General features: G+C 37.5%; 2 protein-coding genes across 11 annotated transcripts in view; both read right to left on the bottom strand.

Annotated features, from left to right (window-relative positions):
- rgs12b (regulator of G protein signaling 12b) overlaps positions 1–20,921 on the bottom strand; it is a 40,537-nt gene extending 19,616 nt beyond the window's left edge. The window contains exons 1-3 of one of the 4 annotated variants that reach the window (XR_013819820.1): positions 20,836–20,911; positions 17,206–19,282; positions 10,032–10,142 (exon numbers count right to left, since the gene is read on the bottom strand). Coding sequence is in view for 3 of the 4 variants with exons in the window: in XM_079858897.1 (XP_079715023.1) it covers positions 10,032–10,142; positions 17,206–19,218 (2,124 nt within the window). In the remaining variant the exon portion in view is untranslated. Of the gene's footprint in view, positions 1–10,031; positions 10,143–17,205; positions 19,283–20,645; positions 20,691–20,835 lie in introns of those variants that run through there. The other 3 variants (XM_079858897.1, XM_079858899.1, XM_079858898.1) reach the window with 3 other exon arrangements.
- Positions 20,922–23,243: 2,322 nt separating this feature from the next.
- Positions 23,244–26,050, bottom strand: part of htt (huntingtin) — a 47,071-nt gene continuing 44,264 nt past the window's right edge. For all 7 annotated transcript variants that reach the window (XM_079853517.1, XM_079853518.1, XM_079853519.1 and 4 more), the window contains 2 exons: positions 25,537–25,697; positions 23,244–25,416 (listed from right to left, as the gene is read on the bottom strand). In XM_079853517.1, coding sequence (XP_079709643.1) covers positions 25,203–25,416; positions 25,537–25,697 — 375 coding nt within the window. In that variant the 3' untranslated portion in view covers positions 23,244–25,202. The remainder of the gene's footprint in view (positions 25,417–25,536; positions 25,698–26,050) is intronic.

The raw sequence follows: 26,050 nt of genomic DNA, 5'->3' as shown, positions 1-26,050 counted from the left end.
GCTGTTGCTATGACAACCTGCAGAAAGCGCCTGGGTTGCGAGAAATTCAGATGGAGAAGAATCCGACGGGATTCTCTCGTTCCGCTCTTGCTCTCTTTGCTTGACCTGTGTAGTAACTAAAAAAACAGATGTCAGACTTGATGATCTTTTTCAACGCAGACTAGCGCCTCTCTCTTTCTCTCCCTTAGAGGAATCAAGAAATGCTTACTCGACCGTTTCACCATCCCTGGCTCTGCCACAACTCAAATAAATCCTCCATTCAAGACAAAAGAAAGCACTCACTCCGGGCCTCCAACGGCACTGCCACTTCAAATAATCATCCGTCTTAATTTCCCAACGTCTAAAAACCCACCCGGGGAACTCGCCAGCCGGGCTCTGCTGAGTTTCTTAGTGCTGTAAAAAATGTGGAATCCAAGAGGATGGACAGGCCTCTGGAACGTCCTGCTGAATGGCGTGTTTTTGGAGGAAAGTGTAGTTGGAGAATGACGTAAAGTGAATGACCATGCCGTGAGAGTGGATGTTAATGAAAGGCAGGTTCTGGAGCGGGTCATATCAGAACAGAGAGAGAAAGTAATAAAAATATCCCAGAGCTGGAGGTACAAAGGCAGTGTTTGATACAAACCTCATGAGCTCGATTCAAAAATATGAGCGGCAAAATTGGCAATTTCCTGAGTAGAAGGGTGAAAAAAGAAAGATCTTAAAAAAATACTTGGCAAATGTATTTCAGAGAACAAAAAACAATATAGAGGACCATTAAAATGATTCTGTTTGGCTGCTGGTGAGAGATCTTTAAAGGAGGTTTGAGAGCTTTATTTTTAGTATTTTGGGTGGGCTGTTTATTTTATCTCCCGTCACGAAAGCCCAAACACAGTTTGGATCCATTAAAATTATCTTTATATGATTTATGATCTATAAGTCTATTACTATACTATAAATATGGAACACTTGCATATGACCCTCTGTAAAAAAAAAATGTTTTAAACTAAAGCTGCCTCTCAAAAATCTGATTCGCGTCTATACAATAGGTCTCATAAATCAAAATATTCAATTTCAACTAGAATATATACAGAATATTTGTTAATGAATTCTAAGAAATAAAAATATAATTAATAGTTAATACAAATATAATTTTAAAACATTAAAAATATATTTATCATTTTAAAACTATTTAAAAAAGAATTCTCTTTTTTAAGTTCTCGACTGGGTATGCTGGGGTAAATAGCAATGTCACAGCATCAGAAATTGATGGCTTTGAATGAGTTGGTAATGAGCTCTGAAGGCTGGAATTCTCTACATGACTTTTGCCTTTATTTTTGCCCCCATGTGCAGTATGAACGTGTCAACACTAGTTAGATTTTCGGCAAGCGGAGTTGCCCAACTAATCATGTAGTTTATGGTGGGGAGTCTGGGGACAGACTCAGATTTTTTAACTTCAGACTCTGATTCCAATCCAGTTGCAAGATGAAATGTCCTGATATTTAGAGCCGATTTTAGAACCCATATTGTTTACATTTGTTGCGTAAGCCTATCTCCAAGCAATGAGGCGCGTGTAGTAGATGTAGAGCTGCACGATTAATCGTTAAAAGATCGCGATCTCGATTCAAACACCCAACGCGATCACATTTCGAAATAACAAAACCGGATCATTCAGATGTACGTCGGCGCTGCCGCTGAGCCAGAGAAAGCATGCTTTTTTTTTTTTTTTTTTTTACAGTTGTCATGTAGACTATAAGTATGAAACAGCTTAACAAACAGCCTTTTTAACCACAGCATCGTTATTTCTGTGTTACAAATATTTGTATTATAACAGAAGAACTGGGATAAAAGTTCATATTTACACTGATGTATACAGAACCGATCATGAGGCACTTCAAATAACGATTGTATCGATTGCGTCATTATACGCCACAGCGACAAGTGACTGAACATAAGTGATTTTTTTTTTTTCATTGAATCATTCATTCAAAAGATTTGTTCAAAAAACCTTGATTCATCCATAATAAAATAACCCTGCGTCCCAATGTGCATACTATCCACCCTATCTGCCCTAAATAGTATTGATAATTACTAATGTCACATACTATTTAGGATGGATAGTATGCACATTGGAACGCAGGCTTTAAGTGACGATTGTATGAGTGAGTCATTGAATCATTCATTCAAATCAATGAATCATTGAATTAAAAAAAAAATACATTTGTTTAGAATCATTACATTTTAAATAGACTGCAGCAATTAACATTCGTAAGAACCTCTAGTAAATTACATGCTATTTTGTGTAGTTGTCTTTTCAGAATCGCGATCTCGCCTTGAAACCAAAAAATCATTCTCAATTTATCCAGAATCGTGCAGCTCTAACATATAGCGTATTCAAATTTCACATTAGGAAAATACAAGGTTCTGAGGGAAGTTGGTTATGAATAGAGGTATGACAGTGCTTTAGATCACAGCTGACAGCACTGCATATTCAAACGCATTGCTAGGCCCAGATCTTTACTCCAGTATGTGGCACACATTTCAGATGGAGATTAGCTCTCTGAATCAGGGGAAGTCCTGGTGCTCTCAAGAGAAAACCAATAGTTCTTAATCAAATCTAAAGTCATTTTAATGCAGAACAACATTCTCTTTGGTTCTCATGACCGTCCTCTCTGGCTGTTCCCAGTGGGCATGAAGGCATTAACAGTGGTTCTCTCTTCCAATGAAGCTTGTGTGAGCTAAGCGGGATAGACGAAAGATAGAAAGATATCTCATCTGGGAATGTAAGTGGCCATTACAAAAATATTTTATATAATATTCAGTTCTATATTATAATATATTATAATTATAAGGTTTCACGGCATTGCCCACATACGCTCTGGTGAGTTTTTATGATTTTAAATTATTTTAAAGTGTTAAATACACAACCATGTCAACTGTGCTAAAAACAAGCCTGAATACACCCTTTAGTCTTAACTAATCTAAATACTGTAGTGAATGCTAGATTTGACCAAATTTATATTAAGTTTTTTTTCATTCATCCAAAATAATTCCTTTATACATAAACATGGATGACAAGCCTGATCAACATTGCAAAACACAAAAATTACAATTGGCTAGAAGAAAGATAAATAGCACAAACAATATAGATGATGGGGACACTGTTCAACAATACATAATGTAGATATACTTGTTATTTACACAAAGTAAAGTTTAAAGCTGATTTCGTCATTAAAAGACAACATTGTCTCAATACTGCCCTCTGCTGTTTCTTCCAACACAGGCACACACTCACTCACTCGTACACAAAATGATTCAATACTATGAATTAAAAAAAAAATTGAAATAGTATATTACATAATGCTTGCAAATGCTTTACACGGAATCCAAGATGGATCTAAATTATATTTAATGAAATTTAGAAGATCCATTTTAAACAAGCAAAAAATAAATACAAATCTTATAAACTTCTGTTCTAGTTTTGGGTGAAATGCTTCCCTTCCAAAGAAATAGAAGGAAAAAAAGCAATTTTTCCCCCAAACTTAAATAGCACACAACTTAATTTCAAATCCCAAATGATTTCACTCCCAAAGTATTAATGTTTCACGCAGCTTTCTTTATGAGATCTGATTAAATTAGCTGACACTTTTTGATTAGTGTTCTTCTTTCTCAAAGGGGAGGGCAGCTTCATATGAAATGTTTGTTTTGTCTAAGCCTGTACAATTTCAACAATAAAACACTCTAACACGCTCACGCAATTGAGATGCGTGAGACTGAAGACAAGGTTTGCTTTAAAATTCACAGATGACACCTGAATAACCACAAAAAAAAAAACCCTCAAACAATGCTAAAATAAAATTCCCCAAAAATGATGGCAAATACAGAAATCTTTCATCAGTAGCTCTTAAGAATTTGATGACACCTGATTGGACAAATCAAGTCACATGATTATAATATGCAAGATGATTCGTGATCAAACCATAAAAGGTAAATTATATAATTAAATTTACATGTACAAATATCTTGCTAATTGCTTAAGCATACAGTTACATAATATATGTATACACTTGTCAATGAATGGCATCAAATGAGCATTCAATATGCAAATTCACTTGATAACCTGTCCCTCAGCACAGTTTTTAAACTAATTTGAGGTTTCAACAGACAAGGACCTGCATTCCAAAGCAAGATCGCACAAGTACTCGTGCAAGTGGTGTTAATATCCAAAGAGTGCCTCCTGATCACAACCTTACTCTTAAATATTAACAGCAAACACAGACTCCTGCGACAGAGAACTGACAGAGCATCCACGACCTCCACCTCATCTAAAACACTCTGTCTCTAAACACAACATGACTTGACAGATCAAACAAGCACACAAATGTGCATGTACAGGTACTCACTCCATCAGGATTGACGCTCAAAGTTGGCTCCATGTATGGCAGTGTTAGACTCCACAGTTGGGCGTTAAATGACTCCACGCTCTGTAAACACATCCATCCACTGGCTGCGTCCAATACGGCATGCAAGTCTGCAAACAGTCCGTGTTCACAGTCTGTCCCTGTCACTATCTCTGCGTCTTGTGTCGTTTGATTCTCTCTCTCTCTCTCTCTCTCTCTCTCTCTCTCTCTCTCTTTCCACCCACTCCGCTGTAATTCCTATTCCGCCCACAGAGCCCAGGGCTCACAGACAGAGATGCAGAGACACGCTCGCAAGTGGGAGTGAGTGTGTGTGCATTCACACTCATATACTTCACAGAGGCGTGAGAAACAGTCGCACACACACACTGAAATGTAAGTGCTTCACAGTGGGATTCTTCATGTTATTTACACAATGTGTTGTGTCACCTACTTAGTATGCCTTGAGCACAGCATCTGCTTAAAGAAGAGAGCGTGAAAGAATCAGTGTGTGTGTGTGTGTGTGTGTGTGTGTGTGTGTGTGTGTGTGTGTGTGTGAACAATTAAGGGGGTTCAGCTTCCTGGCATGTGCTTATTTCAGTGTGTGTATAATTGCAGTCGATGTGCACAACAAAAAGTATCCGGAACATTGAATTGTTAGTCTTGGTGTGTTTGTGTGTGCATCTGTCTTGTTTGACAGGCACTATTAAAACATAAGTCTGGTATGAAGAGCTACATTCTTCAACAAGTCCCAACCCTGTTATCTCCGTAAGCGGTGTTTGAGAATCTGAGGGGTCTGTTTTTTTTTGGACCCTGGAGCAAAGTAGTATCATCACTATGATAATTCAGTCAGGATTTGTGACTGATATGATATGAGGTACAAGCAGCTGAGTGTATTTGACTCGGCCGTAGAGAGTTAAAAATGCACCATATTTCTCATTCTATTGATTATACAATGCCCTAACATGAGATTATACACCCATCTAGACGCATCGATATTATACAAACATTATAGGTGAGAAAATACACTCACATATAGAAACATAACCTAAAACAAACACGTACAAACAGAGTGATACTGAAAAACTCTTCTAAATCAGGCAGTCACAAGACCGAGAGTTGAGACAAGTTGCTTTCTGGGTTGCATAATTATTAGGATTCTACCTTATTTTTTTAATCAAGCTTTTCAACTACAGGAAATAATTTTCAAATGCTGTGTCATTAATATTTATTTAAGCCTTGCGCTGCACAACAAAAAAGTATTTAGGTTCCAATTTTCAGATTTATTTATTTTTACTTTTTATTTTTTCCCACAGTTCTAATGTTCTATGAACAGTGTGTAATCTTACGATGATTTAATCATCAAGAGCCTTGTCATTCACGGGTGTTTTCACACATGCATGACTTCATGTATGCTGAAAACTTCTCAAGAATCTCAAAGTGATTCAGATTTGTGCAATCATTCAGGCCCATTACCTCAGACTACAGCGCGGATTCAACTACTCATCATGAACCAGCTTCCCTGTCTTCAAGTTGGTTGAGCAAAGCCTGTATACAGGAAATCCGATTATGCAACAACAACAAAAACAGCATTATTTATATAGTCAAGATTATTTAGACTAAGATGTTCAAATCAGTAAAGTGGTCAATTTCTTCAAAAACCTTATTTTGATACATGAAATGGCACTTTTTACTTCTGAAGTGTAATGAGTTGAACCAAATATTCAACATGAACTGAACTGAAACACATCGGAAATAGTTTGTTGAAGTGTAAAAAAAAGCTGTCTCTAAATGCCTAAGGGGTCTCAAGATAGCTTAATGATTTAAAATAAGATAAAATAAGCATTAAAATAAGATAAAGATTTCTCTTATTTTAATTCACCCCATCAGAAACAATCTCTTGGAAAAGCTGAAGTAGCCTACTATAAAAAGTATTATTTACAGACCTGGAAGTCGTACTTAAAACTACATAGGCACTTTTACGATACATATATTTTCTAGTTAAAAAAAATTGAGAAAAAAAATAAACTAAATACTTGGTAACACTTGAGTTTAGGGTCCAATTCCCATTAACTAGTTGCTTATTAGCATGTATATTATATTGGCTGTTTATTAGTACTTATAAAGCACATATTGCCTTATTCTGCATGACCATATTCCACATCCCTTAATCCTACCCAATATCTAAACTAAACAACTATTAATAATCAGAAATTAGGAGTTTATTGAGGCAAAAGTCGTAGCTAATAGTTAAAAAGTGAGAATTGGACGTTAAACTAAAGTGTAACCAAATACTTTTATCCAGTAAATCACAAATGACTCGAAAAGCCATTCAAATTTGTAAATTTGTTAAATAGAGAGAGAAACATTTAGTGCTTAAAACTTCTGTAATCCTAAAATTTAATTTACAGAAACTAGGAGTGTCAGGTCTTTGAATATTGTTGTGGACAATGGGGGACCTTGGAGTCAAAAATAATGAGAACGTCCTTGCTTTATATGGTGGATGGAAGGGAATATTTTGAAAAAAATAAAATAAAAAGGTTTGATGACATCAGCCAAAAAGTCATACAGAACCAAAGTTATTCATCTTTGATGAGAGATTAAGATAACAATTTTCTTTAAAATCATTCACCATAAGACCAACACCATATTTCAAGTTCACTTCCATGTTTATGAAGAAGTCAGTCTCAGGAGTGCCATTCAGTTTAAATTATCCTTGTAAAATGAGTTTGCATTTAAAAATAAACGGCATTCGTGACTCTCAACGACAGTCACGATCCGCTTTGAATCGGGGGGGAGGGTGGAATTTGTTGGCTCAGTGAGCAAACTAAAGGCTCGAAGGGCTGGCATGATGTCACACAGTGTTTGTGGGCATGAAGAGAAATGCCACCTCACCGGGTAAACACTCGCTGACAAGATAACTGCATAGCTCGCTTTCTCTTACATGATAGGCCAGCCAGAGGAAATGTGTGTGTGCGCACTGGAAAAGCCGATAATTAGTGCCTTTCCTGAGGTTGTTTGTGTATGTTCATCTCAGAGCTTGAGAGTGTGTGTCACAGCATTTAAGGATAGTATTCAATTAGCGTGTGATTTAAGAGTGTGTATGCATGTTTATGCCTCACTGCAGAAAGTGTGTGAGTTCGTAGCAGAGTCTCTGCTAACGAGAATAATGCTGCTCAATGCTCATTAGCACACACACACACACACACTCTCTCTCACACTAATTACGGTGCTGCTTCACAAAGCGAGCTCTGTTCACACACAAGTGTCGCCACCCTGCATATGTACAGCTCTGAGAAAAGAGATGAAGCCACCGGAAGACAAGACAAAGATCTGAGGAAATAGAAAAAAGAAAGACTTCAGGAAAATAATAGAAGCAAGGGGAAAACATATAAAACATTCAACCTTCATTTCCACACACAGCATTATTACAGAAATATATGTTAGCATTTGACCAGCATGAAAATCTTCCTGCTCTTAAGACAGTTGTTTTCTCTCTTCTTCACCGAATACAACCCGCTTTATTCAATCAGGCCAGTGTTTGTTCCAGCCACTCACTAGAGGAAGCGTTTCATACTTTTATCTTATCATGTCCCATCAACAGTGTGACTGTCCCGTCAGAGTGGCACTCACTTTCACGCTATGTAACTCAGCTGGTAAAGAGGGATTTCTGCTCTTTAAAGGAGAAAGGATTTGATCATGAGACAAAACAAGTTTAAGAGTAACTGTTTTCTGGGATCAGTTACTCATTATTGACAGATCATTTACAAAAGTGGACATGGGTATAATAATTACCAACTGATTACCTTTGGAAAATAGAGATGACTTTTTTTAAGTGTAGTTATTTCTTTAACAATAATTATTTGATTAAAATAATATACAGGATATACAGGATATTTAATAATAACAGTAATATTTAATAAATATAGTAATATTTAAGATTAAGTATGTGCGATTAATTGTAAGCAATTTGGTATGTAAGCAATTATTAATTAAACCAACAATGATAATAAAGTTGAAATAGAATTTACTTCAGAACTTTCTTTTCATCAAAAAAATCTATCATAATTTCCACAAAAATGTTAAGCAGCAGCACAACAGTTTTCGACACTGATAATAATAATACATGTTTATTGAGCAGGATTTCTGAAGGATCATATTGACACTGAAGACTGGAGTAATTCAGATTTTTCATCACAATTGAGAAATTAATTATATTAAACTAATAATATTTTAAAATGGAAGAGGTTTTATCCAAAGCTACTTACAGTGCGTTTAGATGGCACTATACCAATACAAAGTCATGGGTTCAATTTCCATGGAATGCATGAACTAATAAAATATAACTTGAATTAAATGGAAGTGGCTTTGGACAATGGTAAATGTGTCATGGCCAGGAAGCTGAACCCATGACTTTGGCGTTGATATAGCTCTGGTCCATCCTTTAGTGTTTTTAGGGTCTGTTTTGCCTGTTTTATTATCGGCCACTTCACCGCAACAACATTTACATCTATAACACAATTATATGGAATGAGTTATGTACCAAAGTTAAATACTTAGGGGTTAAATTCATTGGCCCAGAACAAAGATTGTATGGATATGTATCCCCTTATTTTACTCAATCATTATGCTATACCAAGGAGGACTTTAGTGAGCCCCTCATCAGAGGGTCTACAGTGCTCATGGCTGTCCCACTTGACAATGGAGAAATGTTAATAGTGATATTTGCCTTGGCAAGCACCACTAATCATTGCTTTGCTTCTGATAATAAATGATTAGTGAACGTTAACCACAGATTGATTTTCATTTAAAATAAGTTAAAGCTGAAGTGTGCAATTTCTCCACCGCTAGCATTACTGAACGCAACTGCAAAAATTATGATTTTTCAAACATATACCTAAAACTTGTCACTGCCGTTGGTCAAGCAAAAACAACAGTTCCCCCCCCTAATCAAGCAGATCAGCATGCTCCAACAAAACAAGCAATGTTTTCACAGCACTACAGATCAACAGTGTTTACAATTTCCAGGCAAATCAGTGTACAAATGGCTTACTTATAGTTGTCTCTGCAAATCAAGCTGAAATAGAAGAAAATATGTTCCAAATTAAGCCTCTAATTACACAAAAAAAACAAAAAACATAATAACCACTGGCATGCTGGCTATCAGGCCAGACTGAGATGTGACGCGCTGTCAGTTTTTTCATTCCCCCTGAGCGCTTCCGTCTGAGAATTACACCATTCACGTTTCACCGTCTCCTCCGTTGCCATGGTAATCTGCCGTCACTACACAGATGCACTCTATCTCTTTGACTGCTGGGTCTATAATTAAACTCACGTGTGCGAGTGTGACCAGAGCCATTAACACACTGGAATCCCCTCGCTGCGGTGTCAAATCTGCTCTACAAGCGTACAACCGCCGTTTCATAAATAAGGCCCCGACAGTTCTAACCTCCAGAGGGTTGATTGTGTGTGTTTGTTTCAGTTTGCATGCATGTCTCTTGTCTCTGAAGTACCGCGTAGGTTACTCATTCCTTATGTAATCATTTCCGACCATCCGGGTGATAGGATCGGAATGCTGGGAAGTTTTATAAGTGAGAATGAGAGAGAGACGGAGAGAGAAAAGTCTAGAGAAAAAGAGAAGCATTTAGGGAACCTCACCTCAAGGTCATCGAGTGAGCGAGCCATGCTGAGACGCTTGGAACGTCCGAAAGATCGTCTGCCGGAGGAACGCTGAGGAAAGCCCATAGTGATGCCTTTGAATCTTCCACCCTGTGAGAAACAGAGAGAAAGACATTAGTAACATATACACGAGAATTTCCAATTTTTTACTGTTTGACCAAAATTTCTACAATGCAGTTGCCCTTATTATACAATACAGATTGCGATGCATACGTCAAGATTTCCTGTTACAATGCATCATGACAATTTCCAACAGATACAAGAGAGAGAAGATATAGTTTGGGGTCAGCAAGATTATTATTTTTTTTTAAGAAATTAATACTTTTATTTAGCAAGGATGCATTAAATTGATCAAAAGTGACAGCAATTCTGTTACATTATTACAAAAATGTATTTTAAATAAATGCTGTTCTTTTAAACTTTCTAGTCATCAAAGAATCCTAAGAAAAATGTATCAGGGTTTCCACAAAATGATTAAGCAGCACTACAGTCAATGATAATGAATGTTTCTTGAGCACCAAATCAGCATATTAGCATGATTCCTGAAGGATTAGCCTATATATAACATATCAACACTGTCATATCCATTACATGCCAAACACTCAAGAGAGTTGTCATGACAGAAATACACTCGCACTGTTTGATTTCATTATGGTGATAGCACAGGGTCACATGAACAGACACAGTGTTTACTCACTCCCTTAGGGAAATGAGTATGTGCTTTTGTGTGCATGCAAAAACTCAACCGTGTGAAGGTTACAATACTAATGTTTCTTTTGTCACCAAAGTGATTTTTATGTGGATTTCCCAATGAGGTTTTTAATTTAAATGTGATGTTTGTACCACTATCATCACCACCACACAGTATTGCTATAAAATATTAAGACTTCTATAACTTTTTAGAGAAAATTTGAGTAGTCTAATCATCACATGTGCCACTAAGGTGCCGTGAATGGTTGTTACGGTTTTCTTTGTTGCCCAAAAACACTTTTTTTCAATATAAAAGTGCAATCCAAATTTCTATTTCAGTGAGACTTAATGGGCAAAAAGGGTCATGTATCTATTTGTCAATAATATAGTGACATTTGAAGCAGCGAATTTGTGTGACCAACCTGAACTCGTAATCTTCAAGGTGAAATCTTTTGCCCTTGTGCAAAATTTTTGATAGCCTGCATTCCTATTAAAATTACGCCCAAGAAAATGCGCCAAACAACGGAAAATGCGATTCCACCTTAAAAGCATCCTCCATCTTAAAATGTACAATTCTATTTTAATTTACTATCCCTCATGTCATTCCAAACCTGTATGACTTACTTTCTTCTGTGAAACACAAAAGAAGATATTTAGAAAAATCTTGGTATTCAAAAAGTTTTGGTGACTACTGACTCCCAATGTATGGACATAACGATGGGAGTCATAACAAATACTGAGACATAACAAAAGTCATTCTGGTTTGGAACAACATGAGGGTGAGTAAATGATGAAAGAATTTTCTTTTTTGGGTGAACTATTCCTTTAAGTACTTGAGTTTTGTCCATTTTATTATGTAATTACCAGGTGCAAAGCCTCATAAGAACAGTTTACACATTATCAACACATTTAACTGGTATAAAAGAAAGTATTTTAAAACATAAAAAATACACACATCAGCATTAACCATAATCATTTCTGTAAATACTCAAAGACGTGACACCATGTTATGTTTTGTGTTCAGAGAAAGCCCAACAGCAACACCAGACAGAGAAACAGGAGGACAAATGTACAAAGATGGGCAAACTATTTCTCAGGCGGTCAGACAGAGACGCAGACAGAGAGGGATTATTTTCATAGGCTAAAGTTTAGAGACTGATTGTGCGGATGACAAGAGCAGCATAATCAAATGGTCTGCTGTGTTGCCTAGAAACACTGAGAACTCTGTGTTCAGGATCATCATTATGACACATTAAGTGCAAACAAACATATGCACAAACACACAAATATGCCAACACAAGTGCACTACATGCGATGCGCATGAGGGGCAGTGAAGTACATACTTTAGCTAGATATGCATATATGTTTCCACATTTAAAGGGATAGTTCACCCAAAACTGTTCACCCATGTTGTTCCAAACATGTTTGACTTTCTTTCTTCTGCAGAACACAAAGGAAGATATTTTTGAAGAATGCTGGTAATCAAACAGTTTTGGTGACCATTGACTCCCAATTTGGGCAATGGTACGTTTTCCTTTTGTGTTCCCCAGAAAAAAGAAAGCCATACATGTATGGAATGACTGCGAGTACACAATGACAGAATTTAAATTGTTGGTGAACTATCCCTTTAAGGCTAACAAGAAGAGGCATTTACATAATATCTCTCTCGATCACAAGCATGCAAAGACACCGTGATCACACACATACACACACGCTCACATGACGCACGAACTATAACAGGAAACCTTAGAGAATCAGGAGAGGACAAGCGGTCAGTGCAATCAAAACATATGAAACACAGGGCCTTTAATAAAGGATATGACAGTTAATGTGAAGCATGTAATTATGAACTTAAGTCACTATATGACAAAATTGGCAATTCTTGTTTTTTTTTGTATTTAATGGAACATTGCTGTAGGTTTTATAAATGATTTATCTGTGCACATTATTTTTTAAATTAATGTGCCCTCGTGATTTTAAATCTGATGATGAGTTTACTGGTGAGGGGGCGGGACAACCTGTCACTCACATGACATCACAGCAATAACAAACCACAACCATCCAATGAAATAAAAAAATCCTGCCGTACATTTTTCTAGGTCGAGATGCCGATTCACTCAAATAAACATCACAATGTGGAAGAAAAGACTATTGCAACTTCCGTTTCATGCCGATTTTAAAGTAGAGGAAAAAACAAAAATTCAATGGTAACAAAAAAACTGCTCTTGTAGTCCAGCAAATGTTCTTACATTCTGCATCCTTTGGTGCCTGCATAGACACCCATATTGCGTATCATTAAAAACGTCATCAGTCATGGGACAGAGGAATGGGGAGCCAGACACAAGTGGCCGACTCTTCATCACTCAAGCGGTTTCCATGGCCACTGAGCAGCAACTAATCTAAAGGAAATATTGTAGACTATACTACGTCCCTTGAATGAATCGTTCAGGCGGTTGCTGAAAAGCATAAGCATAAAGCTGTCAACATGGGTTTAGAACAAAACATGAAATGTTCCAGATGTTAACGGGAGCTGCTCTTTTTTTTTTTTTTTTTTGTATGTAGTACTTGGGAGTTGAATCCTAGGAGGAAAAAAAAAGTTTTTAGTTTTATATTTATATACTTCAAAGACTAATAAAGAGAAAAAAGCATGAGGCTCATATGACTATGCTTACACAGCCTAAAGCTCCTTTTTAGGTTGCCAAAGAGTGACAAGCTGAAAAGTCTCAAAGTACCACATACTTTTTTAGTTCGTTTCATATCAAAATGTATTGATTTCTATATTCTATAACTGTACTATTTGTAATTTCTTTCTTTCTCAAACTCTCTCCCCTCCTAAGGTGCAGTTGTGTCAGTCTTAGGGTTGAGATAACATCATGGATTCCTGTGGGGAGCAGGGACGTACAGTGAGCTGCATAGACCTTTTAGACTTATCAGGGAGGAGCTATCTTTGAGGAGCTCTGAGGAGCTATCTTTCCTGTTTACTTCAACCATGAGGAGGGGATGACAAACCGTACCAAGAAATGTTACTAAAAACACCATCTATCTGTTTATCGGTTTCATAACCATGGCAAAACTATCCCGCTCTGTAGGACTGTGAAGCAAAGCTTTCAGTAAGATTACAATCCAGACACTGCAAAAGAGTATTCAAATAATCAAAACCATAACCATCTCAATCTTTTATGATGAAACAACACTCCACAAGGACGTTTAAGTATTAAGGCCCGTTCACACCAAGAAAGATAACTATTACGGTAACTATTAGCAGACAATATATAGCATGTTCTGAATTATTATAAGTGTGCGCTGCAGTTTTGTCGTCTGCCGCTTTAAATGCTCTATAGTTCTTAAAGCAGAATGGATTATGATTGGCATGAGATTGATTTTTATTGGCCATTCCAACGATATTGTTTCTTTGTGCCGTTATCGTTATATTTGAGGTGCGGACTCTGCTACTCTTTTACATATAGAACTATATCTTATGGTATCGTGGTTGATGTAACTGGCCTTTAGAGTCTATTTTCGGTCATGATTCAGAAGTGTGTTCTTTGACAACTTTTCTGTACCGCTCTCCTCAAGTCTTGACATGACTTAAGTGGAATACATCAGACTCACAATTGTTCTGCACATGCTCAGTACTCATTGATGGTGGGTAGTTTACAAATACTATGAACATAAAATAGTGAACAATTCTTATATATGGTACATACAGTGGGCCCATTTTTGCAATGACTTTTAGCCAAATGGTGTCATGGTGATTTTTAATGGATGTATGAAGTTGTTTCGCTACATTAACCATAGACAAGAAGGTGTCAAAGCTATTTTTTCATTACCTTGAAGTTTTAACAAATCTATTTTATAATAATATGAAACCAAACAATGATTGTGGAATAAAAGAAAATCTTTTTACTATATATAGAATAATAAAAAAAAAACAAAAAAAAAACATTAAAACAAAACAACAGCCAACTTCGATACTTTGCTATTTTGTTTTATAACTTATAGATCAGTATATCACCTTTAAACCACTGAATAATCATTTGAAAATGAATGAAGGAGAAGAATCATCATATTATTCTGCAACAACATTTGACCTGTAATTGGCACAGACAGAGGAACAGTGCCACCTCTTGGCGACTAGGAGATCAACTCATGACCTCACGTGGATGCCAAGCAAGTGTCTATCTCTTTCATGATGTCACAAAACAGACAAGAAAGTTGAAACTAAAATATTGAAGGGAACCACTGTGAATAGATCTCTACACTCTAAGTAAAGTCTGTAAAAACAAGGCCCAATGTACTGTTGTTAATACAGTTTTCCCAGTGTTTTTAATTACATATTTCAATGTGTTGTGTTTTAAGGTTAAGGCAAATGTCGTAACAACAATTATGTACGTAATTAACAGAAAAGGCACATTTTAAATAAGCAAATTTTATGATTCCATGTTATGCATGCACTTTTTATTACCTCATTAATTCAGAGACTACATGTATTTGAATATTCATGTCACACTATTTCAAATTAATTAGTTTAGGCAAAGAGGTGATTAAAATTTGCGAAAAACTTACAGAAATCTCAAAAACATAAATAAATGCTACAGCATCAAATACCATATTCCCATATAAATACAATATATACATTTGAACATAAAATGTTGATATCCACATTATGTTGATACACACATTAAGTGGAGCTTGAATAAAACAAGCAGAGAATGAACTGAAAAACGATTCCTTAAAGCAATGAACACAGACCACTGACGCCTGACATGTCTTATTCTGTATTTAGAAGACCCTGAAGCTATTGTCAAAGCACAGATGATGATGCATATAACAGCTACAGCGCTATTCAGGGAAATCCAATCAATGCAGTCTGTTTTGTTGCTTTGGGCCTGTGGACATCATTGTTGGCTCCCGTGGAGTGATTCTGAGCTTTACTCAATTCCTAATAAATGCGTTTTTAAACGAATAATGAAGACAACTGTACATGTAGCCTGGTTTAAACGGTGTGGAACAAAGATATCATTCATATTTGAATACACAAACTGTAAAAAAATTCTAACCTCCCCAACTCAAAATTTTCTAGTGACTGGTCACATCTAAATTTTTCAATTGGCCCAAGAGAAATTCTGTAAATGATCAAATTAAATTTACAGAATTTCACTTGGGCCAATTGAAAAATTTAGATGTGACCAGTCACTAGACAATTTTGAGTTGGGGAGGTTAGAATGTTTTTTACAGTGTGTGTATTTAGAGAGCTTAGTAATGCATGCATAATATACCCAACAGAAGAATACTGATATTTCTTTCTCATGTCGATCTAAAACATTGAGGAGATTCCCCCTTCCATATGTAAAGTGCTTTGAGTACCTAGAAAAGCGCTATATATATGTAACAAATTATTATTATTTATTATTTCATTTCATCTGTAGAACACAGTTTTGCGCGAATCATAAGAAAATATTTTATGGCAATTTACTGGAGCTCAACTGCCCCTTGGTCCTTATCTGCTTTCGTTTGATGGAAAAGACTACATCAACATTCTACTAAACTTTTTGGAACAACATGAATTGATGATGACAGAATTTTTCTATTCGGGTAAACTATTTCTGAAAGTATCTCATTCAGATCAGTTTCAGTGGTTTGACATCTAGCACCCAGATTCAAGACTTCAATATGAGTGATCTGCTGTCAGCTACTAGAGGCCCATCAGTGGCAGTCGTGGCAGTCAGAGCAGAGGGAGCTCACGGCCATTTGAACTGAAAAATTTCCATTGGGAGAACGATACGTACCCCGCTTTGTATCTCAATCTTCTCATCTCAGGGTCAGTTTTAACATGTTCCCTCCAAGCAAGGAGCCACAGCTGAAGCAGCAAATGGGAATGAGGTATTTTCAGCCTGGCTATGCATGTCACCTATCTGACAGAATTCTTTTTGACAGTAAAGTGTTTGTGCAGCTTTACTGAGAGACAATGCAAAACTATAAAAGCTACCACACATTTTAAACATAACATAATTGAGAATATCAGTTGGAGTTAAATGTTGCGATTCATATTTGTGTGTGTGTTGGAAAGGATAAAATTCCTAGCACAATTGAAAACAGCAAAGTAAAGGATCATGCCGTGCCTGATAATAAGAACGAGGGGAAAAGTGCTATCCATTCCAGGCACATAAGTTTATGTCTGCAAGCTTTTTTTTTCTTTTCACAAACAACAGTGGATTGAATAACACATTCCCTGGCTCATTAACCAGTGTACTGCATTGGTATCAAATTTAAAACCATTACTTAATAATTCCTCCTAATCCTTAGTATCAATTACAGTTGTAATTTTGAATGCACTTCAATTTGCGGTCAACTCCTCTGGAATTAAGTAGCCTTACTGATTGTGACCCCAAACAAGTATTTCACAGATGTGAAACGCAAACTTACATTGAAGACATTTGATGTTTAAAAAAAATTCTCTTACCTTTTTCTCTGAATCTTTCGTCCTTTTGCCATCGCTCAGCTTCTCTCGTAGGTTCTTCTCCCCAAACAGCTTCTTAGCCCACTCGTCCTTCTGTGCATGGAGCCGGTGAGGCTGTGAGGCGATCTCGCCTGCAGCACGGTACCGGTCGGCTGGAATCTTACTCATGGGTGGTGGCAGGGTGCTACAGTTAGCACTGGACCATCCGTCTGTAGACTCTGCATAAGACTCCTGATCACTGCTATGACCTTGACGCCAATCTCTCAGGACGTGAACTGGCAGCCAACGTTGGCCTGATGCCCCCGTCACCTTCTTGCCATGGGCGGAATAGTGGGAGCGTGTAGGAAGGCCTGACACATCCAGCCGTGAGGAGGAGTTCAGATGCCTGCCAGAAAGCAGAGGTGGGTCCGCGTGGGAATGTGGATGAGGCTGAGGGTGATCTACGAACTGGTCAGGGCGGTAGCCATTACGATGCGAGATTGGTGGTGGCGGTGGTGGTGGAAGACCTCCTAGGACACTTTGGCTACGAGATCCTGGAGGGTTTTCCCATAGTCCCGTGGGAACATGCCGACCAGGGTTTGCACCCAAGTCAACCAAGAGGACTCGGTTGCTTTTCTCCTCTGGCAAGAAGTTGCCAATGCCACTGTCACTGTTGCTGCTTGTGCTGTTGTTCTGCTGAGCATCTAGGTCTCCATCGAGGAATGCTCGAGCTCGCATACCCTCGATAGATTCTCCCATATCGCGGTAGAGCACGGACACAAACTGTAGAAGGGGCTGGGAAGTCGGTGGGAATTCCAAGCATCCACTGGTATCTGGGTCTGGAGTGCAGTCGAAGCCAAAGCGTCGAGCAACACCTTGGTGGATCTTATGATGACAGAGTTCCGGGTCTACAATAAAGACGTGACAAGACGTACGCAACCCTTGCTCCTCCTCACCGTGTCTATGTATGCCGTGGTCGTTTGTGGCCTGCATGGTGACAAGGCCAAAGAAGCGGCGGTCGTCTGGACTCACTGCACTGAAAGCTAACTTCTCTGCAGGGTAAGTGGCTAGAACAGCGCCTCGGTCGTTGCATAGCTGTACACAATCATGCATGACTTTGAGCAGGACCAATGAGTGCACTTTTTGTTCGGCACGTAGACGTCGCATACAGCCACGAATTGCCTGAAGGCTGTCACTTTCCAGATTAGCACTTGTAGAAGCTAATTCAATGGATCCCAGGTAACCTACAATCATCCCAACGTTGAGTATTCCTGCAGAGTCTGCAGTTTGCAAGAGGGGAAATTCATCTTGCTGTTCAAACATATCAATGAACACAGAGTCATCATTGAGCACTTTGGCCATCTCCTCTTCAGTGAGCAAGCTGGGATCACTCTGTCGGGTGCCAGTGTCACAGTAAGGAAAGTCTGGCTCTGAGAGAGCCCTTGTTTTGGAAGTAGAGGCACAAGCTACTGCTTTCTCTGAGCTGCTGGATGAATGGCTAGAATTTTCAAAGATCATGTTAAAGATTCCACCAGACTGCATTTCCGCTACAACGCGTTCTGCGCGGTTTATGCCTAGTGTCTTTGAGTCTATCTTTGGCCTTAACCAGTGGCTCTTGTGGTCATGGAACCCCAATTCTTCATCGCTTGAACATGAATCTAGGTGTGCACTTTTATGACTGCCTTCGGCAACGACCAAGTGTAGGACACCTGTGCAGCGACCAATCAGCTTAACAACATCCTCGTGGGATGCTTTGGACACATTGATGTCGTTCACACTCAGGATCTGATCTCCAGAGCGAAGGCCCACATAGTCAGCCGGACTACCCTTCAGGATGCAATTCAGCAAACATGGAGACTGACCAGATAATGTGAAGCCATAGCCTGTTCTTCCCCTTGCGACCTCCACCCCTCTTATGCGTGCAGACGACTGGGCATTCACACGCCTCCTGCCTTGCTCTGATTGTCTGAACATTCTTCTTTTAGTCCCTGTTTCAACCTCTTCTGACAAGGGCTTCACAAATGCAGAGAGATTCATGATATCATCCAGATATCAGAACTCCAAAGCCCCAGTCTAAGGCACTAACGTGGTGCATGCTTACCTTTACAAAGGAGAGAGGGAAAAGTTAATTAATTCAAAAATGAATCATCATATTAAGAGAAATTTATATGGAAAATGTGAACAGGTGATTTCAGTTGTTCAATGTAAAAAAAAATGCATTTGAGGTTGATTAAAATATTAAGAGATTCATTAAAATGTTGAAAATTGCATAACACATTTTTGTAATTCTTAGTCATGATTATAGTGTCAGTCTAGAATGGGCTTTCGTACAGATATATATTTTTTACCAATCCCCTCACTGTCTGGGTCAATGACAAGACTATTTTTGTCCGGATCTATTAAAAAATACATACAAAACATATGCCATTGATATTGAGATTACTAAAAGAAAGTGTCCAGATCAACCTGAATTCACCCCTATATGATTTCACATCTTCCATGACCATGATCAACATGTTTTCAATTGTTTAATTAAAATATTTTTTCATATTTTTAGTGTGGCTTCAATCAGTCATTAAATGTCTATGTGGTGTGTAGCCTAACTATTCAAATAAATATATGAAACCAACATAACTACAAAGATTTCTATGGAACGTGTTTTCAAAATGTCCTTTTCATCCTCATTTGGCATTGACCTACATAACTGAATATATGTAAAATATAACAATATAGAACTAACAATATTCTAAACGTGAAATAAAAAATACAATCCTTATCGAATATTAAAATAAAATAAAAAAATAGTTCGCATTTTCTAATAATAAACATGCACCAGGAACAACACGCTTAAAATCTGATAGGATACATAAACTCACAAATTTAATAGCGTTTATCTTCGATATTTTCCCTTATTGTTCACAACTTCGCAAGACTTTCCTAAGTAGACTCCACTCTTGCTAACGGTCCCGCCTTCTTTTCCCCATTGTTGGAATCTGGTTGGAATGCTCACGCGTCAACGTATGTATCCATGACAATGGAGCTGTATCTAGATATTTCTCATCGCTCATTGGTTTCCACGGCTGTCAATCATCTCCATAACGACCCAAACCCTGTTCGACAGAAACTCACTCTCCCCAATTGACCACAAAATTTATGCTACAGGTGTTCAAAACAACACGAGCGAAAACGACTAAAAGTTAATCACCGTACACATCTTAATACTTATTAAGCTCCAGATTAATTTAATATTTAATAGCTGTAGAGAGCCGAGCTGCCTCGGTATTGGTTTTCGCGAGGAACAGCTGGGCAGTGAGTAACATCTAACGGTATTGAATTATCGGCATCAGTAGCCAGATACTGACAAGAGTAACGTTAACATCTATTGAGACACAACAAATATATAAAATATATAAAACGACAACCTCATATAGATACGCATACAGTTAAATAATAGTATTATTTACCTAAAAAGTCTGGAAGTTTTAATATCCGCAGAAAGCTCAAGAATTTCCAATGGCTACATTGCTAACATTAGCCGCCACTTCCCAAAAACTTTCCTGTGAGGAATACATAACAAATTCCTACAATTACAGTACAGAGAATAATAATGCGTTATAAATCATAGTTATATATTCAGTAATTTAGTGCTCTTACTTGTGACGGATGTGTCCCAACCTGATGTGAAGTTTAATGACATGGTAACCTTAGTGCTGTATAAGGAGTAAACAAAAGGAGAGGGCAGCTGGTGTGTGGACAGCAGAAGCAGGAGGAGGAGGAATCTACATCTCAGAGTTTTTTTTTTCTTTTCTTCTTTAAGGACAACACCGGTATTGGGCTTTTCCTTTACATGACAATGAATTTAGATGTATAATCAAGTTTATCCTGAAGTGTTATATAAATGCAGTGGTAAAAGAGATATTTGAATGTCATAAAGTAAAAATATCCTCCCAAGTTCAAGCAAGAACAACAATTTAAGGTAATTTAAAAAATTGTTTTTTAATTCTTGAAGTTGTTCTTTTGGTCTATAGAAAGTGAATATTGAGATTTTTTGGAAGCCCTTTCCACATAAAACATGAAATGAACAGTCTCTCTCTTGGTAATTCTAAGTTCATTACTAGTAATTACTCAACAGTCAAACGTTTTATTAGCTGATTAACAGTGAATGCTGGTGACACTTACTGTTTAGACACTGCTGTCGACCCAACATAAATTGTGTTAAATTTAACTTTTTCAAAGATTAGATTGATAACTCTTAAACTGAGTTCATATACATTACTGACACACACACACCGGGTTTCCCCCCATTCGTTCTGCTCAAAGTTAATAACCTGCGCTTTTCAGAGGATTAACAGTGTAAACTTCTAAAATCCATTATCGAGCTCATAAAACATCTCACCTTGGAGTAGAAAATGTGCAAAGCCTTGCTCTTGGAGTCAACCTATACAAAACATTTTTTTTATAAAAAGAAAAAGAAAGAACTAAAATGTATTATAATGGGGGAAAAAAAGTAGAATCACAATATTACAATATTCGCCAAATAGCCAACTGTCACTTTATAAAAATAAGAATGAAAAACAAAGAACAATGTTTCTCCACTTCACCCTTAAAGGTATGTTTTTCATAAACACTTTTTTTGTTATACGGGTTGAATCTCTCTGATGGCAATCAATAATAGAAGTGGTCTAAATATTTTAAAAAATGACAGTCTGTGGAAGACTCAGGACCAAAAAAATGTTTGTCCAATCATTGGAATCAGCCCGAATGCAATCATAGGATGTTGTACCTGCCTGTCAACTTATTTGCATACCTCCGCACACCCTGCTCGCGCAGACATCACACGTCATCAGCGCGTTCCATGAGGATGTGCAGAGCTTTCGACAGACAGTCACAGAGCGCCGCAAACAAACAGCATCCACCTTACAGTTCCTCCTGAAACACAACAACAAGCTTACGCTGTGTTCACGCCATGTCTTAACCGTAAATACAAGATGGCAACCCATGACATTCTACCCAGAGCCGTTTAACGCTAAAATGAATCTGCAGCAGTCATGTGGTGCAAGTTTACGTTACTTTTTATCAAGATGTTATGTGCTTTGAGACATGAGGTGCTGACTCTGTTCTGGCTGAGTGTGTTCATGTGTTTTGGAGGAGGTGAGATCGTACTGATGGGAGGGTGGGATCTAATGCTTTCAAAGCTAGCTTGCTATGAAAACTCCCATTCAGTGTGAAATACAAAAGTAAAAAAACAACAGGCTGGATTTTGCTAGTCACTTACAAACCCTGCAATATGTGTCAAAAATATTACAATAAATCAAATGGACCACTTTATTAATTTCTATACTGTAGTATTTTCATGGTTGATGTTAAAACAGTCCATAAAATAAATACATCAATTTTTGTCATTTTTACCAGCCATAGTTTGCAGAAGTGAGCTAAATATCTATAAAAAAGGGTATACGTTTATTTTCTTCTTTTTTTAAAGGCGGATCTGGTGCAAGACCATCGTGGCATTACTGTGATACTAATCGGACATTCTGCTGCTATCCACTCAACTCCAGCTAAGTTTTAACTTTACGTATATCTCAAATAAAACATAAAAAGCTGAAGTAAACGCTGAACTGAGATCTGACAGGATCACTAAAGAGGGGAAATTTAAATAAAAAGGTTAAAAAAAATGAAAAATCTGAATTTGCTAGAAATTGACTATTGAAATGGAAATATAATGCAAGGGAAGAAAATAGCTTAAAAATCATTCCCACCTAAGATGCATTATTAACCTCTTAACAGGATTATTAACCTCTTTCTCAAGTGAAGCTTCCTAAGCACACAAACTAAAGAGAATATTAGTATTTACTCTCTGATATTTATGAAATTGTCAGTGGCGCACTATTAACATTATGATTCTGCAGTATTGTCACATTGGTGGTCTTTGTAAAAGGCATTCCAAGTTATTCAAGCTGTCCGTGACCCATAACACTAATGTCTTATTTAGTCACTAAAGCAGCCCAACAAGATTGAAATTGAAAGCTCTTCAAATCTACTATCAAAAACCATTTTTTAAAATGGAAATCCATAATTTTGAATGGTTCTACAATCTGTAAAACTGCAAGAAATGATGTAGGCATGGGGCAATGTTGGTGTAAAATGAATGTGCCAATACATTTTAGAGAAGTAAAGGCTTTTCACAGAGGAGAAAATATCAAGTATAAATTGCTATTTACATATTCGGCTTCACTAAGTCAAAGCAAACATCTTATTGAATAAGAATAAACTGATATCTAATGGACATGACCGTCTGTCTCCATGGTAGCAAACATGCCATAAGTCTTCTGTCGTTGGTAGATACGATTATGCGATGTCCATGTAGACTGAGTCGACTAACAATCAAAAGTCACCCCTTTTTGTTGTGACATAAAATATTGAGTCAATATTGAAAGCAAACTAAAGCATGCTTTAAGTTAATATACAAGGCATGTTCAGCTGGTCAACTAGGCTTATATTTACAGTGAAGACTGGGTTATTGCGCATATTCGGTTACAATGACCTTTCACTTGACACCATCTCATGTCCACCGATGGGTGTTGTCATGCACCACAATTTATTCGTTTAATCACAAATATTATTTCTATTACACAAATTGTACATTAATGTAAACACTCTATAGATTAAAATACATACTTCCAGTCATTACACTAGATCAATAATCATATCTTACGTCCTGAGCTTTTAAAAGAAATTTAACAAATAACTGCAGATGTGTTGCAAGGGACACAGTATGTAGATTTGAGCTGTAGTTTTCATATGCAGAAACCCTCATCTAAAAACCTCTCTACAGTAACTGCTATGGCTATTTCAAGCCCTGCCCATACAAAAGAACCTCAGTGATTCACATTTGTGATCTGTTTTTTGTTTTTTTTTCTCCATCTTAAAAACAACAAATATAGACAGCTAAATTTTTAGAAGAAAAATAAACTTTGTTTCAGGCAATTCACCCCTCTTACTCAGTAAGTCAAACACATTTTACATTTAAATACACAAAAAATCGTATCATACCAATAGTCTTATGCAACGTCTTCCACATTAGAGGGGATATACAAATTCGATTTACAATTCATTTTCGCTTCAAGTGCCAGCAAACACAGAGCAAAGCAATGCATTGCCCATGCAAAAGGAATGATTTTAAACTGAGGGAGTTGTGGGTGTATGAAAGAGTGTCTTTCATTTCAGAGGATAGAGACGGGCATAGTAGAAAATACCCGGATGTACTGATTTTAGCCAGGTCGGACGATACGCATCTTGGGACATCTGCGGACTAAAAGATCTAATCTTGGATCGGTTGAATTCTGGAAGTGCAGGAGATATTTTAACAGTGTTTGCATGATGTCTGTAAGAACATTCAATACAATATGTTCTTCCGTCAGTTTGTTTATAGCTGAAAATTCTCTTCGAATATTACGTTTCTAATGATTGAGACGCATCGTCGTCAGTTTTGACTGCATTACCAAAAAACTTTTGTGATCAGCCTCACAGTTTTGCCACAGTAACATTTTCTGAAACCAGATAAAGAGCATTTATGCATACAAAATATGGGGAAGACAAGCCTGCATCCATATAGACTTTTGAGATGTTAGGTGACATACCGTGACACCAGGCAAATATTGTGGTGATGGTAGTACTACTATTCTTTTTTTAATTACAGATTACTGATGTTCTGGTGCATTGTGGCCACATACTTCAGTGGATGTGCAGTCTTGCTTGGATTGGTTCCACTGTCTCTAATAACAATGAACTATTTGTATTAATGTCCTCTGGTTATCACGGACAGTATCATAGCAGCCAATCCCATCCCATACATTGTTGCCATACATGCATCCTGGTGTGTAACGTTCTTATAAATGTGATGTCTTCTGCTCTGATATTATATTACCATTTTTTGATGCCTAATTTGCATTGTAGATACATTATTGTTATTCATATACATGTATTGTTACACATTATTGTTCGGTATCATATGGTCTGTATTATAGTGACGTGTCTTGGTGAATGCTCTGCAAACAGCACAGTAGTTGGTAATACGGACTGCCAGGTGAAGCCACCATCTCAAAGACAGACTGGAAGGCCCTGCGGTCCAACTCCTCATCGATCTGGTGTCGGTAGAAATCCATTGCGACCAGACAAAAGAGGCTAATGTCCACTGTGTCAGACTTCCCCATGCGGCTGATGACGTGAGGGAGGCTAAAGGGGAAGGGAGAAGTTAAGGAAAACAAGGATGAAGAGGAAAAGAAAAGGAAAGCAAGAAACAGGAAGTGTGATGTTACTAGTACAAGGGGTGCACCAATATGCATTTAAGGATACAGGGCAGAGATCCACTGGCTGGTCGAGGCACTGACAAAGAAACAGGACAGGCTCCACATTGCCATGGCGACAGGTGTTCTCTGTGTGAAGTTCGACAGCGAGAGTAGCACCCAATCACGGACCATGGAGGACTGCCCAGTTGCGTGAAGTGTTTGAAATACCTGTTGCAAGAAATACATGCATTAAAGTGGAAATGAAGCGGTCAGTCAAGTTTACATTATTTAGTAAACTGATTTCCACTTTAAATGACCATATTAAAGTAAGGATAGCTCACAAAGAATGCTTTAACAGTTTTTGTCAATACAATGAAAGTATACGGGTCCAAATCAACACTGGACCCCATTGATTTCATTGTATGCACAAAACATGTTTAAATTTTTTTTCTAAATATCATCTTTTATGCTCCAAAGAGGAAAGAAAATCATACAGGTTTGGAACAACATGAGAATGAGTGAATTATGACAGAATTCTAAGACTAAAGGTGCAGACACATTTACCATAGTTCAGTCTTTTT

The sequence above is a fragment of the Squalius cephalus genome (genome assembly GCF_949319135.1).
Source record: "Squalius cephalus genome assembly, chromosome: 2".
NCBI lineage: Eukaryota > Metazoa > Chordata > Actinopteri > Cypriniformes > Leuciscidae > Squalius > Squalius cephalus.
This window is presented reverse-complemented; position numbering and strand designations above follow the sequence as displayed.